Consider the following 21,079-nt stretch of genomic DNA (forward strand, 5'->3'; position numbering starts at 1 on the left):
CATTCTGTGCCGGTTTCCTAAGGTTAGAAAGTTGAAACTCTTACTTGAAAGGAATTTGTATTTTAGAGAACCATCATTACAATATTAGTTCAGTAGATTTCATTTTTTTTTAATGGTTGATGACCTTGTGGAAGGCCACATGTTCTGAAATAGATAATAAATTCTAGATATGTTCTGTGTGTGATATACTGTATATCTAAGAAGACCTAAGTATGACCTTTACCACCCTCTCCTCTTGCATATACGGAGGCTAAGTGGTTGGACCGTGTACAGTTCTGGTCGCCTCACCTCAAAACGGATATTACAGAGTTGGGAAAGGTTCAGAAAGGGGCAACCAATATGATCAAGGGGATGGAGCAACTCCCCTATAAAGAAAGGCTGCAATGTTTGAGACTTTTTAATTTAGAAAAAGGCAAGTAAGATGTGACATGATAGCTTATAAAATTATGCACAGTATGGAGAAAGTGGATAGAGAATTTTCCCCCTCCCTCTCTCATAACACTAGAACTCATAGACATCCAATGAAGCTGAGTGTTGGGAGATTTTTCAACACAGCACATAATTAAACTATGGAACTCACTCCCACAGGAGGCACTAATGGTTACCAACTTAGATGGCTTTAAAAGAGCATTAGACAAATTCATGGAGGAGATGGTTCCTAGCCATGATGGCTATGCTCTGCCTCCAGTTTCTGGAAACCACAGGAGGAGAAAGAGCTCTTGTGCTTGAATCCGGCTTGCTTGTTTCCCACAGACAGGGGTGCCAACTTGAATAAAAAATTACGGGAGCCTCACATAACTGATCGCAAGACGTGGTGCACACACACCATTTAAATGGTGATGCCCATTAACTTGGGGGGGGGGAGCTCATGTATTTTATTGGGAGGGAGGGACCTCGGCCCCTAGGAGTTGGCTCGTGTGTCTACAGGAAACTGTCCAGCCGCTGTGACAACAGGATGTTGGATCTGATGTTGACAACTGGCCTGATCCAGCAGACTCTCCTTATGTTCTTATTTCGCTATCATAAGTGCATATGTACACTATAATTTCAGAAGAATCTCTGGAGTTCTGAGCAGATGTGTTTGTTTCGGAGAGAGGGAGAGGTGATTTGCAATCGTTCCCAACGAAGGATCACTATGGCGGGAAGCAACCCAGCAACCGCCACCCAACCTGCTCCTTAGGGCCGCCCTGGCCGTTGCTGCAGCCCGCGCTCGTGACGCCAGCGCGGGAGAGCAATGCTTATTATAGAGCTGTGTCCTCAGAGCCGCTTCTCGTGGGTCTTAACAGCACACGGCGCTCTCTCGCGCCTCCCTCTTAGCGCGCCCGCGGTAAAGGTTTTAACTAACCACCCTGGAGAGCGCATCTGCGCGTGCGCAACTTAAAATTAAGTCCCTTTCCGAGGTACTGAAAGGGGCGGGAACTGACGGCGGCGGGCGCGCGGGGGGGGGGGGGAGAGAAGGATGGACGGCGGAAATGACGCCACGCGCGCGGCGTAAACAGTTCTCCGAGACCCTGGTAACGGAGCGTTGGCCTCTTGTGGCCAAAGAGCGCCGAGCGGGCAGCGTCGGCTTCGGTAGCAACAGTCGGCGTCGCTCGCTTGGAGGGGGGCCGGGGGGGGGGCTTTGCCCGCTTGTCTTCGAGGCGAGCTCCGGGAGGGGAAGAGGAGTCCCCCCCCGTGCGAGAGAAACGGCGGGGGGGCGCTTCGCTCGGGTTCCCCCTTCCCTCGCGGGACCCGGGGAAGGGTCCCGCGGGGAGCGCCGCTCCCAGAACGGGAGGAGGAAAGGCGCCGCTGTGAGGGGGAGACGGGGACGGAGAGCACGAGACGCGCGCTCCCCCCCCCCCCCCCGTCCTCGCTCGTTTATCCGTTGCCCCAGGGGGGAGGCTTAAAAAGGAAACGGCAGCAGGAATCTCTGAGGAGCCCGGAGGGGGCGGCTTGTGGTTACCTCAGGAGATCCTTCCCCGACCGCCCCATCCTTTCCTCCCTCACCTGAACTGAAGGGCAAGGAGCGGGGAGTCTGTGGGTCCCTCACCCGCCTCCCCTCCCCACGAAGGAAAATGGTGCAGAAGGAGCCAGAGTGGGAAATAAGGCCGGGAGGGGGACGAGGGGAGACGCTGTGAGTGAGAGGAGGTAGCAGCGGGGACTGGAGGGGGGGAGGTGAAGAGGTAGTTTGACCTGCCCCCCCCTCGCCTTTCCCCCTCACCCCCCGCCGTCCTGTTTGCCACCAGCATTAGCTGCTTTCCATCTCTATCCTTGTCTTTTTCCTCCGCCTGCAACCTCAACAACCCCCCCTCCTCCCCCACCCCTATTTTCGTGTCACCCTCGCCCTTCTCCTCCCGGCGCTTGGCAGAGCGGTTGGCAGGGTTTCTTTGCTGTGGAAGATGGCGACACCAGGGATGAGCTGGCAGCAGCACTACTACAGCGGCAGCTCCTCGGGGAGCGCTGGAAAATTCACCACCTCCACTTCTTCGTCCGCCGCCTCCTCCCAGCTCGGCATGGAATATAATCAGGATCTCCATCTCAAAATGAGCAAGAAAATAGCGCAGCTCACCAAGGTAGGAGGGAGCCCTCCATCCTCTAAGCAGCTCTCCCCCCCTCCCAATTTGGTAGAGCATTTGTTCTTTTCTTGCTCCCATTTTTTTTAATTATAATTTTTCTGAACCTTAAAAAGTGTGTTTACAAGCCTGCATTGGAGAGAGTAAAGTCTCAGTTGTGCTGTCCACTTAAATCTGACAAAATTTCTTATAAGAGAGGGCTGCATTAATTTTACAATAGCTGTTGTGTCAGTTATTGCAGAGAGTACCTTGATAGGTGATAAGGTTGTGTCTAGTGTTGCACTTATTTCTCTATATCCACTTAATAGAAGAACCGTTCTAATAGCAATACTAATGTTTATCATTGTCCCTCTTTAAGCATAAAAGTTGCATCTGTTCATAGGGTAGCATTTGTGTGGAACAAGGGCTACAATCCTATGCACAGTCACTTGCTAGTCAACCCTGTTGAACACAGTAGGATTTACTTATGAGTAAACATGCATAGGCTCAGGCTGCATGTTTTGTCTTATGTTTGGAATCCAGTTACGTATCATCTCATGTGTTTAAATTGCTGTCTTGTTATAGCTCTCTGGTTTTAATATTTGTGCTTTCATTTATGCAAGTAGTAAGTTTTTTTTAGCTCCTATTGTATAATTCTTTTTGCATAATAATTCCACAGAATGAATCACTCTAGAATAATTTTAATGGTGATTTAGATTGTTGTCAACTTTCTTAAAGCCTACCTGTTTAATTTTAAGCTTTTCATTCCTCATAGCAGTTTACAAAAGGTAAAGCATAACGAAATACAAAAGAAAGATCCAACAAAAAAGAAAAGTAGCAGTATTGTACAGCAAAAAACTGTGAACACAGCAATTATTAGATCTCAAGGGCGAACTGAAACTAAAAGTGTTTACCTCCCTTCAGAAAGCCAGCAGGGAGGATGCTAATTAACTTTTCTTAGGAGAGTTACATAGTATCAGGGCTGCTACAAAAAAGACAGGGCTCCTGGTGGAGGCTAAAATAGTCTGCCTTTTAGATGGATTCCAGAGCAGGGCGTCTTTAGAAGATCCAAGTAATGTACTATAGCATTGGCATGTGAGATACAACTGGTGAGAGAACCAGAATTCCAGACTTCTTGTTCTTGTGCACTTTTCTGGCATATTTTAGTAAATATATTACAAAAATATGTTGGCCATCCACACCTTTCCTGCTCAAGTTGACTGGCATAGAAAATGGGTCCACAGTCCTACTCTGGAGCTGGTGCTCCAGGCTGGAAGCAGATCTGATGCTGTAATGTGATTCCGAGCTGATTCAGCCCCTCTACATCCCTGTAAATGCTCTATTTGGGAGAGTTTCTGCATAGTTCCACCAGCTTTTTCTGCTTGCCCATGTTTGATGTACTAGAGCTTGCTTCCTGGAATAATGTAATGTAAGGTCAGTGCCTATAAACCTTTAGCATGGAAGCGTAGTAAGTTTGGGAAAGAAAAACAAAGATATAGATATTTCTTTGTACAGTACTCTAAAGCCAGGAACAGTGTTCTTTAACCTTATTTAAGGATGGCTATTTAATGAAATGCAAAACTTTATCCCAAGGAAAAAGAAGGCTCAGGCTATCCAGCCTAAACTGGTAGATTTGGGGATGAATTAAGGTGTATGTTTATCAGCCTATGTAAATGTATACAGTTGTAGTGCTGTACTCTTTGTTCAAAACATTGTGGCAAGTTTGTTTTATGCTAATAAATCTGTGGATGATTTGGTGGTGTTGGGCAATTGTGTTTTGAAAAAGTGGGAGACGGATGGTAATTTAGAGCAATAATAATATCTACTAAAAGGGGTATGTTAAGTTTTATGTATATGTGAAAGAAAATATTTTATGTTAATGTAACAAATGCTCCCTGGTCCTGAATAGGGTAACTGTGCCCCTGAAGGACCAGGTGCGCAGCCTGGGAGTCATTTTGGACTCACAGCTGTCCATGGAGGCGCAGGTCAATTCTGTATCCAGGGCAGCTGTCTACCAACTCCACCTGGTACGCAGGCTGAGACCCTACCTGCCTGCGGACTGTCTCGCCAGAGTGGTGCATGCTCTAGTTATCTCCCGCTTGGACTACTGCAATGCGCTCTACGTGGGGCTACCTTTGAAGGTGACTCGGAAACTACAACTAATCCAGAATGCGGCAGCTAGACTGGTGACTGGGGGCGGCCGCCGAGACCACATAACACCGGTCTTGAAAGACCTACATTGGCTCCCAGTACGTTTCCGAGCACAATTCAAAGTGCTGGTGTTGACCTTTAAAGCCCTAAACGGCCTCGGCCCAGTATACCTGAAGGAGCGTCTCCACCTCCATCGTTCTGCCCGGACGCTGAGGTCCAGTGCCGAGGGCCTTCTGGCGGTTCCCTCATTGCGAGAAGCAAAGCTACAGGGAACCAGGCAGAGGGCCTTCTCGGTCGTGGCGCCTGCCCTGTGGAACGCCCTCCCATCAGATGTCAAAGCAATAAATAACTACCTGACATTCAGAAGACATCTTAAGGCAGCCCTGTTCAGGGAAGTTTTTAATCTGTGATATTTTAGTGTATTTTTGGTTTTTATGGAAGCCGCCCAGAGTGGCTGGGGAGACCCAGCCAGATGGGCGGGGTACAAATAATAATTATTATTATTATTATTATTATTATTATTATTATTATTATTATTATTATTATTATATTAATTCCAATGAGAGTTGGTCGCTTTGGAGTCTCTTTATATTTGTATGTATTTTTAATGTATATCTTGCTTTTTATACATCTTGAATTGGCTTACAAAGATAAAAAATGCAGGAGAAATTCAATATCCTACTTTTCCAGCCTTTCTGTCAACACAAACATTATTGTTTGCCCAACAGAAAGATCTTTCCTCTCCTCCCTCTGTGTGCTATGCTGGGGGTTCTCCTAAACTCCCAGAGCCGGTTTGAAGTGCATGAGAGAGCAGAGGGAAGCCCCACTGCATTAGCAGAAGTCCTTGCACAGGCTTCCACTAGCGGGACCAGTTAGTTGAATCTGACCTACAATGTACATAATTTAAAACATCACAAAATAAGAACATTAGAGCAGTACTCATAAGAAGAAAGGGGTCTCAGATGAGAGCAGAAAACTTGCTCATTACAAAAATGCTTTGAAGACAAGTTACTTGTTAACAGTCTGACTTTAACCTCCATTGATTTAGATTGGAGAAGTGTAATGGAGGATAGGTCTGTCAGTGACAATATTAAACATTCAAATTTGGAAGTGATATGCCTCAGAATAGCAGTTGCTATGGAACAACAGTAGGAGAGACCTATGTGCTCCAAACCTCTTTCTGTATTTCCCTGAGACACGTGGTTGGCCACTGTGGGATGTTGGATATGATGAACCTTTGTATGATACAGCAGGCTCTTGTGTTAAAATATAATAAAGAGTATAGGAGGCCACTAACCTTGTAACTTCATCTCCATGCCATTTGAGGAAACTTGGATGTTCTAAGTTACTAAAAATGCACAATATACAGACTGTGTGTCACAAAGAGGAGTCTGATGTGACCTGTGGGTATATGGAATAGTTATTTTGTATAGAGTTACAGCAAAAAGGTACAATGGTACCTCTGGATGCGAACGGGATCCGTTCTGGAGCCCCGTTCGCATCCTGAAGCAAACCTGCACAGGTGTGATTCGCCGTTTCCACGCATGCATGTGATGTCATTTTGAGCATCTGTGCAAGCAGTGAAACCCGGAAGTAACACGCTCCGTTACTTCCGGGTCGCCGTGGAGCACAACCCGAAAACGCTTAACCCAAAGCTACTTCAACTCGAGGTATGACTGTACTTGGGCTCTGTAGGAAGTGCCTTTCTTCTTTGCTAAATGCAGTGTAGACAAGTTAGAGCTACAACAAAATGTTGCATACTGCTGTTGTTCAGTATACCTTATTCGGGTCCTCCCCCCATCCCACATTCAGCATTCTGTGTGTACTGAACATGTTCAGTCCTCATTTGACTTTTTTGGGGGTTCTCTGCCTTTTGTGTGTGTTAGTAACAATTTTTGTGTTACTAGGTCTGCTCATGCCTTCCTTTTGTATGGTTTTAGCTGCAGATGTGATGGCATTCAGATGATTTAACTGAAAATAGAAGGACTGAGTGAGACGCCACAATAAAATGTTAATTATGTGTGGGATGTTGTGTCCTCTTGCTTCTTCCCCATTGAACATTTCACTACTTTTGAGTTTTTGTTCCTTCAAAGCTTCAACTTAGCTAGGTAGTAGCCCTCAGCTTTATTTATATATATATTTATTTATTGTATCGAATTATAGACTACTTAATATCTGAAAGATCTCAAAGTGGTTTACAATAAATATATAACTGTATTTATATATACACATATAAGTACAATAACCGTGTGCAAACAGCCAGAAAATGGGCTGAGCTTTATTCACAGTTGGTTGGATCCTACATATTGTGACTTGATTTTTACTTTTGGAATGGGCTTATCTGCTTGCTACAAAACCATACCCTCATGGATGCTCATGGGAATCAATGGATCCTGAGGAACAGCATGGGATGCTGTGGGTTGGGTGGGGAGCTGCAGTTGGGTGGGCAATAAATGAGAATTAGGAACCTCCCTGGGGAGAGCAGAATTACCTCTTGTTCTGCAAGCAGCCTAATCCGGTATATGAACCTCATTTGTCCCACCACCTCTGTGACATATGAATTACCCATAAAAGCTTGAATAACGAATGGAATAACTAATGTCAACTATTGCTGTACCAGGGCTACATGAATAAAAGGTATCTTGTGCTTTAAATGTAATGGATGTGTTCCCAAATATGTTAACTTCAAATACATGCATAAAGTTTCTTCAGGTTTGTGTAGTGTTTCTTTGTCTGTCTTGAGAGAGGAAGGGAAATAAACACTCCTTGTTGTAGAATGAATCTTTGTTCCTTTTACCAATTAATGTATTGGAGTGGAAATGCTGGCAACTTGCCTGGACTGTAACAAACATTTCAGACTGACAGACTTGTCTGTGTGAAAATGCTTATGATAGAGCTCCTTGTCTGTAGTAGTTAGGCTTCAATGAGTGTAGACAGTTCACCCAAAGTAAAATTTCAAAATAATTGCATTTGTCTGTAATAACAATGCAAAAAGGGTATGACGTCTTGGAGACCGACTACCTTTGTATAATAGTAGGATCTTTCGTCAGGTCTGAGAAGATGGAAAGCATAGGTTTTATGCAACTAAGTCACACTCAGAGTAGAAGACACATTGAAATGCATGGACTAAAGTTAGTAAAGTTTGTTGATATTTCTGTGGGTCTGCTCTGCATATCACTAACAATGGATACATGAAATCCTACAGTTTGCTGCTGATTATGCTCTAATACAGCATAGCATTGTTTAACTTTTGTAATGGTTACTGGACTATATGTACACGTGTCTTTGTAAATCAGAGTTCTTCAGCAGATCAGCAAATAGCATATGTTCCAGATTCTTTAATCTGCAGTTTGTACAAATTAGTTTTGAGGAGTTCTAAAGTCAGTGAAACTCTGAAGACAGGAATTATCTTCAGTTCTCAGGGCTGATGCAAAACATTGCACTGCCAGAGTTGGGTGGACCATGTCACCTTTTCTTCCTCACTGCTTTGTCTCATCTGCTACTTGCTCACTCCTATGGTATAAGTTCTCAATTTCTCACTCTGAGGAAAGTGCCCTTTCTCAAAGTGAGGTATTATGAGCAAGGTCACACAGCACCTTGAGGTGCTGCTGTTTTGATACAACAGTGCCAGATTTACTTTTTAGAAGTAACTTTTTCTTCAGAGTGAGGAAAGGACTATGCTGCCAAGTTAGTGCCGGGTAGGTAGGAGGAGGTGGCAACAGTGGTGGATGGCTGGGTGTGAGCAGTGGCAGTCTGCTACCTCATGGCTCATAAGGCCAGGCCTGATGGTCCATTGCTACTTCTGTCAATATATCTTTCAGCATAAGGAGCTTGATGAAATGTGTTTAATCAACCAGGAATCCTGGCTTAAAATACGCTCTGCTGTGTCAGCTTCAAACAATGGATCATAAATTTGCCTTGTTAACAAATCATTGTTTTAAACCAGGATCACTTCATTGTACATAATGCTAAGCCAAACTTCTTTAAAAGCAAAAACTTATGTGGATGTTATTCTGCTGTCTGCATGGGAGATGGGAGTGTGGAATGTTCAAGCTCAATGTTTCATTTGATTCATGGAGGCTCATCCACATAGTGCTAGATTATGGTTTGTGTGAACCATCTATGCCTCCGCAGTCAGTGTCTTCTGCTTCCGCGTTGCATATGGCATGTACACAGGTCCATCTGCCTAATTTTCATTTGTGAAAATCCATGTAGAATCCTTCTGCATGTAATTTACAAAGGAATCCTGTGCATGTTGGCTGCATTGCTGCATTAGCAAGCTGGTGATCTCAGTTAAACGGGTACAACAGCGATGAAGTGTCGGCAACTGGTCTCTATTCCAAACTGGTTATTACCAACCTAATGCAAATGCAAGTACTTACAGTATGTCAATCTAAGTACCATACTCCTTACATGTATTGTCCTCTTGTACAAGTTTCTCTGAGTCAAGCCAATTAGTATTCTGCACAGTTGTATATATGCAGATTTTTAATGAGCATGCATTTTCTTGGGTCAGCTTCTTTTAGTAATCAAGCATTCTGGAAGCCCAAACTTTGTTTCTATGCTAAGAAGATAAATACAAAACAAAGCCGTGTGAGAGAAGCTTCCTTGAATTTATCTACTTCTGTGCTGTGGTTGAATATCTATTGTAATCATATGGATGCTTATATCCTCAAACAATGGTAGGATTTGGGTGAGAGAGTTTCCCTAAGATATCTCTCCCCCCGCAAATAAATAAATAAATAAAATCCTTACATCATAGATGGCTTCAATGCTCTAAAACCTTCCAGAAATATGTGAACAAATGGAACTTTTTATGTTAATTTTTTAAGGTGTTTGGTCACACATCATGCCATGGAGTCTCATAAGAGAACACTACCCTGGATTTGTAATGGCCCAGAGCTTAGTTTGAGGCACACTTCTTTTGTTCCGTATTCATTTATACATGTGCTAGCAAGGGGACAGTATGATTCACAGGGTTCCAGTGGCTTAGCGCAAATGAGCAAATGTGCCTGTTCCTGGAGGAAAGATTGACGCTGCAGTGCTCCTCCCACAGCCCTACTACTTTATTAATTGTTCGGCTAAGCCATAGTAAGGCTTAGCATTTCAACCAAACCCAGTTTTGTATTTTCTCCCCCAGACAAACCACAAATAATAAATTAAGAACAAACCTTGGTTACAGCTAGGGATGCATATTCTAGGGTGAAGTGTGCATATAAATGCATATACAGTGGTACCTCTGGTTACGAACTTAATTCGTTCCGGAGGTCTGTTCTTAACCTGAAACCGTTCTTAACCTGAGGTACCACTTTAGCTAATGGGGCCTCCTGCTGCTGCACGATTTCTGTTCTCATCCTGAGGTAAAGTTCTTAACCCAAGGTACTACTTCCGGCTTAGTGGAGTCTGTAACCTGAAGTGTTTGTAACCCAAGGCACCACTGTAATTCCAAAAATAGCATAGGAACATGCATTATATCTGGAAAATTATTTGCAAAAATAGTATATTAGGCAAAATCCTATAAAAAAATTTGTACAGTAGGAAAAATCTCAACTATAATCCTGATGAGTTTCCTTGAGAATTTTTTTTTTAAAATGAGAAACTGAAATTGACATATAAAAAGAAGACTAGAGGAGGGAATGGATTTGGGAAGTTAGCAAGGGAATAATTTATAAATTATGTTACATATGATGATATGATGGGTGAGAAAGGGACTCACAACGTTGTGATCTGGGAGGCAGAATAGTATTTATTGAGATGTATAAAAAAATTAAACCAATGCTGTCAGTCCTGCTCAGAGTAAACCGACTGATTGTCAGGGATATTGGCTAAAGGAGCAATCCTTATGCACAAGAAAGGGGCATAAAGCAAAGTGTTGTAAATTAAGCTGGAGTAAATTTACACCAGATCCAAAGTCCAATCACCAATGGGACTACAAAGCTTTAGCTGTCACAAAATGCTATGGATCATCTTACTGAACTGGGCCAGAATTTACTGAGCTGTTGGAAAACCTTCAATATAGGTTTGGAAGTTTGAGATTCCTCTTCTTACCTTTTCACCTACCTTATAGCACAAATCTTTATATGTGCACCCAGAAGTAAGTCCCACTGAATTAAATGGGGCTGATTCTCACGTAGGATAGCAGCCTCAGTCACTTTGCAAGTTTTACATTTACACAAAACAAGTCTTTTGAAAGCCCTGACATGTTGGCATTACACCTCAACACTCTGGAAATCTTTTAAAAAGCAATTTGAGCCAAATATTCTGGATTGTCATCCTAGCAGATTGAGCATTCACAAAAATCATTTGAAAATGAATTGTGGAAGTATATAATCTGTAGACATCCTTCATACTGTTTACTCTCCTTTATACTGCTGCAAATTTTACTTTTTGTTTATTAGTAATGATGTTTTATGTTCCATTTCATCCCACAGTTTTTCTAATATTCTATGTTGGAAAGTCTAAATAGTGTTTATTATCAAATAGTGTGAAACCCAAAGCAATCATGTTATCTTCTTGCTAAAATAAATGTTGGGAATTAAGTATCCTATATATTTAAACCTCCCCAAATATGTTTTCTTGCTACGTGGAACAATAAAAATTATATTAATTGACATTTTCTCCTACCATTTTGTAAGGGGGGAAAATCCAAACAAAAGAAGACTGTTGAGTGTACATCATCAGTTTGGTAGGCATAGTGTAATTGAAGTCTCAGTTTTGTTGTTGGTCAGATTTTCTAACTCAGTGGATGAAAAAGTTATATCCTAATTGTTTAGGTACTGGTGACAGCAACAGTTTATTTAAAGAGAAAAATTCACTGCAGCCTTTGCCACTGTTTTATTTCCTACCATCTCTTAAAACAATAAGCATGAGCCCCGAACATGGCATCATCTCCTCTAGTCATGGTCTACCTGTCTAGCTATGCTTTTATTTTGTGTCACAGGGATGACATAGATAACTGGAATTCAATATGATAATTTTAATATTATAATCTGATTTTTGTCGTATCTCTCTTCTTACTCAAGGTAACAGCTGGCTAACATTGTTCTAGTAGCTGCTCCAATACTATTATAGCTTGAAGTTGAATGCGAGTTTATTTTTAGTTCCTGTCTTGAATGCTGCTCAGTAACATACTAATTAACAAAGTAATTACATTTTATGATTATCTGCCTGCTACTTTTGTCTGTAATACCATGATAAGTTGCATTTTTTCAATGCAACTGAGTAGATAACCTTAGCATTCATTTATAAATATCACAAAGAAACACAAAGTGCGACTTTGATATGACAAGATCAGACATTAAGATGAGCTGTTTGCTGAATGTCTTTACAATCCAAATGAAAGATACTTAGCTTTGGATCAAGAAATATCTTAAGTGAGTGGAAAAGCCGCTTGCATAAGGCAGTCCCCCACCCAACAAAATTCTTCCAATTTTCCCATTCTGCTGCAGCTCCTGCTATACCCACACCTTTCCTGCAGGGCCATTAACCCCCTTCTAGTAGTAATTTGTAGAGGAGAGTGGAGCCAGGAAAACCTATTCTGTGAGTCTATAGAATCCACTGCTCACTCAGTCTTCCTTAAGCTGTGGTTCTGAGCATGCATACTTGAACATAAGTGCTGTTTTAAAATACTAGGAATAACAGCACTCAAACAGCCAGAATCCCAAGGTGTGTGATGTTTTCCATGCTCACTAGGGGGCTTTATTACACCCCCTTTCCAGTTGCAGCCCCCATCCCATAAAATCATCCCCTAAAAGTCAGCATTCTTTGGTGCAGCAGAAAGGCAATCATGAGTATAAGCCTCTTGCCTGAGTGTATGAGCTTCTCTAAATTTCTCCACTCTGATTAGAATCAGATTTTATTTAAAATATTCTTAGCAATGAAATACTTAGCAATGAAAAAGCAATACTGAGCAATACTTAGCAATGAAAAAGACTTTAGAAGCAGTGGGTATTCAACTAAGTGTTACTCAAGAGTAGACTGATTAAAATTAATGAACATTACTAAATTATGCCCCTTTATTTCAGGGGGTCTATGTAAAACTTAGTTGAATGCCACCCAATGTGAAAATGTGTTCTTGGTATACAGTGGTACCTCGCAATACGAATGCCTCGCAAGACGAAAAATGCGCAAGACGAAAGAGTTTTCCGTTTTTTGAGTCGTTCCGCAAGACGAATTTCCCTATGGGCTTGCTTCGCAAGATGAAACGTCTTGCGAGTTCTTGCTAGTTTGTTTCCTTTTTCTTAAAGCCGCTAACCCGTTAATAGCCGCTAAGCCAATAAGCCGTTAATAGCCGCTAAGCTGCTAAGCCGCTAATAGCCTCTAAGCCGCTAATAGCTGTGCTTCGCAAGACGAAGAGACTCGCGGAACGGATTAACCACTGTATCAACATACATACAGAATCTGTACATATTCAGTAACATACCGTGGCAAACACCAGTTGTAAAGCTAACAGCACATACAGTGGTACCTCGGGTTAAGTACTTAATTCGTTCCGGAGGTCCGTTCTTAACCTGAAACTGTTCTTAACCTGAAGCACCACTTTAGAGAATGGGGCCTCCCGCTGCTGCCGTGCCGCCAGAGCATTATTTCTGTTCTCATCCTGAAGCAAAGTTCTTAATCCGAGGTACTATTTCTGGGTTAGTGGAGTCTGTAACCTAAAGCGTATGTAACCCGAGGTACCACTGTAATTGGGTAAATGCCTCCAAGCACAAGTGCAAATTCTTAGATTAAGTTATTTGCCTTGAAACTTTCGCCCAAGCATATTGAAGCCACAGTTCTATACGTTTTTTTACATCATTTGCTTGCTAAAGATGTTCAGTTTTTAGACACTGAGTTAATTTACCAACATGACCTTTTAGCTTGCAATTTTAAAAGTTTGTTTAAAGAAGTGCTTTATATTGTCAATTCTTACAATATAACATGGGCGTACAGCAGTATATCCAATAAAATATAAAACACCATTTTAAAAAGTACAAAACAGATAAAAATGACTGGCTGACCAATTAATTCAAACAGTGGTATAGGCCTGTCTATATAAAAGTTCTTCAAGGGACACATGGCAATGAAAAATGAGAGTGCCTGCAAAATCTCTGATAGAACAATGTTCCATAGCCTGAGATCAGTAACACTAAATGCCCAATTTCTAGTGGAGGCCTATTAAAGGTAAAGGGACCCCTGACTATTAGGTCCGGTCGTGACCGACTCTGGGGTTGCGGTGCTCATCTTGCTTTATTGGCCGAGGGAGCCAGCATACAGCTTCCGGGTCATGTGGCCAGCATGACTAAGCCACTTCTGGCGAACCAGAGCAGCACACGGAAACACCATTTACCTTCCCGCCGGAGCGATAACTATTTATCCACTTGCACTTTGACGTGCTTTTGAACTGCTAGGTTGGCAGGAGCAGGGACTGAGCAACGGGAGCTCACCCCATCGTGGGGATTCGAACCGCCGACCTTCTGATCAACAAGTCCTAGGCTCTGTGGTTTAACCCAAAGTGCCACCCGCTTCCCTGGAGGCCTATTAGACCTCTGTAAAATGTTGGGCAACTAGCAGTACTTCTCCAGATGATCAAAGTTGTGATTTGCTTTTAACAAGGAATGCAAGACTAGAAAGTTCAGTATATTCAATGCCTTAACTCACAACATACATTTCTTTCCTTTTAATAGACTTCCACAGGAAAGTAATTACAGCAATTTTACTTGCATGACATGGTTTTGAATGGAAAAAACACTGAGCAGATTAGCAGAAGTATATTTCCAAAATGGCTGCTAGCCATCGTTCTGCAGCATCTATTTCATAAACTCACATCCATATACTAGAAAATTGTTTACACAGACGTGTGTCAACCTGGTCCTAATGTCTATCTACTTTTTTCCATTGCAAACCATGTCTTCCAAGTGGAAATTGCCTATGGCAATTATAAAGACAGGACTGATTGTGTTAATATATGATGCTTTGAAGCCATTACTGAAAAAAGATTAAGAAATACCCAATAATGTGTTTTGTGAATAACAAATATGAAATGACACACATGTTCATTGATACATACTATTTGTATGTACCTTGCATGACAGATACTTGTAAGCGGCTAAAAAAATTCCTTGTACACTCCCCCATCTTGTCTTGGTCTATATCCTTCAAACTTAAAGCTGAGCCTGAGGTGAAGACTGGATTGGAAAGAATTATGATATAAGCAGAACTGACTGTGACACCTAAAGCGCTTTTACAGACCTCTTTTAAACTATCTGAGCAAGTACTACATAAAAGTAACAGTTCAGAGACCTATTTTCTTTGACCAAAGGTTTTAAAACAAACAAAAAGCCATGCATATATGCAAAACATTCAGAATCCCTGACTGGAAGGCAAAAGTGCTGAAAATGAACTACACAAATTTGTCATCTTACTTGCTACCCCTACATTCCTCCCCCCCCCCCCCCTGAAATATCAGTATGTTTTATTTGAACTCCAGAGCTTTGGAGCTTCCAGAATACTTTGGATGGAGAAAATAACACAAATCTTTGGCATAACATATGCTATGGAATTGGACAAATTTCTACATTAATTTTGTTGAAGAAATTGTACTTTTAAAGAAGATGTGAAGAAGGGTGATATAGAAAGTACTGAGGGAACATTTTATGTCTATTGTTAGAGGGAGATACCATAGGGAAGATTGGCTGTAAGAGAAGGATAAAGTAACCTGTTCTGTACACTCCTGTATATTACTAGTTCCAGGCTGTGTAAAGTTGATTATTTCTGTATACACCCCCTTCATTGTTGGGAAGAATATAGCAGTTTTGTTTGTAAATCTGAGATTCAAGGGTGGGGGAGTGATTAACATGAAAAATCAGGGGTTAGTCATTGGTTTTTTTAATGTAACTGAATCCACCTCTTGAAATACTCCTTCAAGAAGAATAGCTCAACTTTGTTAGCATCTTGTATTTTTGATATCGCTTTTAACAGTACCTAGTCTTTTTTAGATTTCATATTGAAGAGCTAGTGCATAAATTTATTTACTGTGTATGGTGACATTAAATTTTTCTGGTGCTGCACTATTTTGGTTTCTTAAAACTGAAAGGTAATTATTTTCAAATAACAGTTAAAACAATGGACTGGCTTGCACAACATGCTAAGAAAACTTTGCTCATCCCTAGGTTTTTTTCCTGCCTTACTCTAATTATGTCAACCTCTGTAGCTTGTGGTTAGTGAAGAGATAGCTTAAGCATCAGTTCAGGTTTGGATAACATTCTAAATCTAAGCCAAACACTGGCTTAGAGAAGTAGCAAAAGGTGGAGCAAAGAGACTGCAAACTCCTCTTTAGGAGCCACAGAGTCTCACTAAGCCAAAGTTTGTCTTAGTGTGATTTGCCAAGCATGCCTTGTGACTGAGGGCTCTGATTGCTAAAAAAGAAAAGAAAAAACATGAAATGTTGTGCAGGTTAAGATTTCTTCATGACTAAAAGATTTAGAAAGGAAAGTTTTAATTTTAGTTGATTATGTGGGAAATGTTTTATGAGTAGATATGAATAGGTATTGCAGATAACACTTGTACATGCATTTCTATGTGATAGAAAAGGAAGTATTTTAATAACTACACTAAAGCATTGGTAATGCAAGTGTATAATTTTTGTATTGGCTAAGAGGAATGGATGGCATACCCTGCAGCTACAGAATATGTGTTATATGGCATTTTGAAAAAATAAGATCTAACACAATGCATACTTTGAAAAGGCACAGGGAATTAAAAAAATCTTTTGTTCAGTAGCTTGTTGTATCAAAGGTTAAATAGAGTGAGCTCTGTGGTTGTCTGTCATTCCATTTATTATTTCAGTAGCTGCAAAAATTTTCATGTAGGGTTGTAATCTTTTTATCAAGAATGTAGCATTCTCTGTGGATTTTGAATTGACTGAAAATAGTGGAAATGAAAATACAACTGCATCTGTTCTATATCACAAGTTACGTAGATACCAGAGTGTGTTGTAGGTCTCTCTCTCTCTCTCTCTCTCTCTCTCTCTCTCTCTCTCTCTCTCTCTCTGTGTGTGTGTGTGTGTGTAGCAGGAACCCCCACCCCAATCATTCAGTTTGTACAAACTTCACACACACTCACACTCACACACTACATACGCCACGCTTCTGTTATAAATTCATAGAAAAATCAACCATACATCGGATTTGCACTGTTCCACTTTTATTTTACTCCATGAAGGAAAGACTACAAAATGGGGAAGGTTTGATACAGGGCACCATAATCCTTTCATCATCCCAGCACATCCACAGGAGCCCTGCCCAGTTGCTATGCCAACCCTGATGGTCCTAGACAGAAGACAATCAAGATCACAAAGAACTTCCATATGGGAGTGGATTCAGCATGGACTGGAACAAAGGACAATGATCAGATCTTCCCTCAGGGGGCAGGAAACTGCGACTACCTTTTGTCTTCAGAAAATGACTCATGGGGGGGGGGAGAAGGGAACCAGCCAGGTGACAGGACACTCAGGTTACCACCACAACTCCTCCCTCAACCCCTCCTTTCTGTAATGTATGCATGATGTTTCTGGGGGTGGGCTTGGCCTAGAGGATGGGAATTTCAAAAGTTTTTATAAGGTCTTGCACACCATTTTTCTGTGTCTTTCCTCTCTCCTGCAAGTGAGGGGAACACCCTGTTGCAACAGTTCAATAAAGGCCAAGCCTACAGGCTGCTGTTTTGCTCCAAGTTCAAAATCAAATCAAATATCTTTAATACGGTCAATGACCAGAAAACAGTTTATAAAATATGACATTATAAGTAGTATTGAGCTACAAATACCAGTAGAAATATAGCCAATTCACAGAATTGGTGCTTATATTTATGACCAAGTTTCGGCTTTTAAGGTTTTAAAAATTCAATTCAAATGTCACTACTGTTTATTATCGTTCCTTCGATGTTTACAATTTAAACTCCATTGCTGACATCATTGCTCGTCTTACTCTTGTTGCAATGTAACAGTACTTTGCCACAGGCCTGTTGATTTCGGTCTCTTTGTCAGCTAAGAGGTGTCTGATATAGGTGTCGTCAGTACTACGAGGTATTTTCCTTAAAATCGGCTCGATCAGCTCTTTTCTTGAGTCTCGATATAATGGGCAGTATAAGATGACATGCTCGATGGTTTCGATATCGTTGCTGTTACAGGGGCATAATCTTTGTTTGATCGGTGTTTTGTTGTATCTTCCCTCTAGGAGAGCTGAAGGGAGAGCATTAAAGCAGGCCCTGGAAAATGCCCATCGGTGTTTAGCGTTGTGTAGTACTTTGAGATAGTTTGCTAGATGGGGCCTTTGGGAATTGAATAGGAGTTTATAAGCTATCGGAAGTTGATTAAAGTCATTTTGGGCTTCAATGTCCCTGAGTCTTTCTTTGATTATATTCTTGGCCCTTCCTCTTTCTAAGCTTAATAAATACTCTGGGGAGAGACCATATGTGGCCAATTTTCTGAGAATGCCCTTCGACCAACTAGATTGGAATTTGTCAAGAAGCATCAGGGAAAGTAGTCCAACCGGCGAGTTTTTAAGTCTTAGCCACGTGCATAAGGTTCTTATCCATACTTTGGCTTGATGCTGTATAAGCCTGCTTCCAGTCGTAGGGCGGCGTTTGGGACGCATTTGGGTGTTTGCAGGAGTGATCTAAGGAAACCTGATTGTATCTTTTCATATTGGTCTAGATTAGAGAGGGAGACGAGTGGTGCGCCGTATAGTATTTGTGCTGTTGGTTTTGCAGCGAATAGTTTAATTGTAGCAGGAATGAAATTTCCTCCCGTTGTACGATGGAATCTTAAAATTGCTGTTGTGCTTTTTTGTGCTGTAGAGGAGCTGTAATTTATGTGGGCAGTCTTCTTCCTTGATGCTTGGAATATGACTCCTAGGTATTTAAAGCATGACACTTGTTCCATCTCCTGATTGTCTAATTTCCATCTGTATATTTTTCTTTTGTTAGAGAAAACCATGATTTTTGTTTTTTGGTAGTTCACTGCTAGTTTCTCTTCTCTACAGTATTGGGATAAGCTGTTAAGAGCTCTTTTGAGGCCCATCTGAGTCTGGGATAGTATAACCGCGTCATCTGCATAGAGTAGAATAGGCAGTTTTTTGTCTGCTAATTTTGGGGCGTGTGTATCCGCTCCTTGTAGGTGGTCTATTAGGGAGTTTATGTAGATGTTGAACAAAAAGGGGGCCAAGATGCATCCTTGTTTAACTCCCTTTGTTGTTCTAATGAAATTAGAGAGTTGACCTTCTTGGCTACATCTTATACGAAGTCGTGTGGTGTTGTACAGTTTGAATATTAGTAGCAGCAGACGTTGGTCGATGGATGATTTGTTGAGTTTGTCCCAGAGTCGGGTTCTTGAGATGGAATCAAAGGCTGATTTAAAATCTACAAATGCTGCGAATAGGTGATGATTATGATGCAACGTGTATTTCTCAGCTAGGTGCTGTAGGATCAGGCAGTGATCTATTGTGGATCTCCCCTGTCTAAATCCTGCCTGTGCATCATCAAGAATCTTCGCTCTTTCTATCCATTTGCACAGTTTCTCGCTGAGGTGTTTAGCATATAATTTACTTATTATATTCAGGAGGCTTATAGGTCTATAATTGGAGGGATCATCCCTCAAGCCTTTTTTGTAAATGGGAATAATGATGGAAGTCCCCCAGTCGTATGGAATCTGTGCGGTTCTATCTATATATGTGAACAGAGAGGCTAGCACGGGGGCCCACCAGGTCGCATTGGTTTTAAAAAATTCCGCTGGTATACAGTCGATTCCGGGGGCTTTCCCATTCTTTAGTTGGCCAATCAGTAGGTGAGTCTCTGTTGTTGAGACTGCTGGCCATGGCTGTATCTGGTCTTCCGGTATGTCTAATGCATAGGACTCATTGCTAGATTCCTCGTAAAGATTATGGAAGTGTGTTTCCCAGGCTTTCATTGATATGTAGCAGGATAGTTGTGATAGGCCCCTATCCGGTTGTACAGCAACGATTCTCCAGAATAATGATGGGTTACTGGAATTGGAGGCCTCTATCAGTTGCTGCCATAATAACTTCATTGCGTACCTTTTCTTTTGTGTCAGGAGTTTTTTGTAGCTTCTTTTGGCTTCAATCATCTTTTGTCTGTTATCCTCTGTGGGATTATCCTTATGACATATAAAGGAGTGGATCAATGATTTCCTGGAGGCTATGCACTCATGATCGAACCACTCCCTAGAGGTTTTTCTATGGTTGGGAGGCTTGGAATTCGGTTTTACAACAAACTCTTGAATTTTTTGTATAAGCATTTCATATGTTGTTATCGTGTTCGGATCGCTCTCCTCTGTTTCTAAGCACCCTCCCATGATTGCTTTTGAGAGGCGGTAGCTCTCCTCAGATTTGTACCAGTTGGATATCCGCTCGCCCACTTGTCCATTCCATCTGATTTTCTTAAGGCCTGTTCCAGGTGTTAGATCTGGTTGATATCTGTGTTGTGGTTTGGGCAGATCAAATGGTAGATCACACACGAGGGATAAAGGTAGGTGGTCACTTTCAGCTCTTGCTGTAATGGTGAATTTTGATATCCTAGGGATCAGATCCTGGGAAACAATGCAGTAGTCTATCGCTGACAATTTGTGTCCTGACCAATATGTATATTGACCAGGATAATCTCCTTGTATTGCCCCATTCAGTAAATGTAGGTTCTGTCTGTAGGCCATCTGTGCTAAATGTAGTCCTCCAATGTTGCATGTCTTGTCGTAGGATGATCTTATCAATAGGGGTGGGATAATTTCCATTTCTGGAGGCCATTGGTGAAAATGTGTGTATAGGGCATTGTCGTTGGGGCCCATTCTTACATTTAAGTCACCAGCTAGTAATATCATGGCTGACGGATGTTGTCTCCTCCATTGCACCACGTGGGCTTCGAATTCTTTCCAAAGTTGTTCTGCTTGAGCCTGCCGTTGACATGTGGGTAAGTATAGGTTTATGCATAACAGTTTGAATTGTCCAAAATCTAAAACTGCTGCTACAGACCATTCATCATTGGAGGGTAATTGGGTAATATTAGCTTGTATCTGTGTTGAGAACAGTAAGGCTAAGCCTCCTTTGGGTTTGCCCCCTCTTTGGCTAGGTGTTGCTCTTTTTGTACATGAGTGGTAATTATCCAGGTAGAGCTCGTCTATCGACCAGGTTTCTTGGATGAACAGGATGTCGAATTTAGTGAGGAAGTCCATTAGATTGGGGTCTTTATTTTTAGCTCCCCACCCTGCGATGTTCCACGTACAGATGGCCAGCTTGTGTTTTTTGATTGGCAGACATCTCAAGGGACAGTCAAGCCTAGGTTTATGGCCAGTTTGAGATTTATCATTCGTTATGTCCCTTTTGGGGTGTGTGATAGGGCTTTTTTGCACGATG

The 21,079-nt window shown here is 41.7% G+C and overlaps 1 protein-coding gene across 8 annotated transcripts in view; it reads left to right on the forward strand.

Annotated features, from left to right (window-relative positions):
- The first annotated feature begins 1,515 nt into the window (after positions 1 to 1,515).
- The window catches only part of FAM184A (family with sequence similarity 184 member A), a 70,473-nt gene continuing 50,909 nt past the window's right edge, over positions 1,516 to 21,079 (forward strand). For 7 of the 8 annotated variants that reach the window (XR_013837367.1, XM_079970740.1, XM_079970745.1 and 4 more), the window contains exon 1: positions 1,523 to 2,552. Coding sequence is in view for 7 of the 8 variants with exons in the window: in XM_079970740.1 (XP_079826866.1) it covers positions 2,379 to 2,552 (174 nt within the window). In the remaining variant the exon portion in view is untranslated. Of the gene's footprint in view, positions 2,553 to 21,079 lie in introns of all 8 variants that reach the window. The other variant, XM_079970741.1, reaches the window with a different exon arrangement.

The sequence above is a fragment of the Podarcis cretensis genome, assembly GCF_951804945.1.
Source record: "Podarcis cretensis genome assembly, chromosome: 3".
NCBI classification, from domain to species: domain Eukaryota; kingdom Metazoa; phylum Chordata; class Lepidosauria; order Squamata; family Lacertidae; genus Podarcis; species Podarcis cretensis.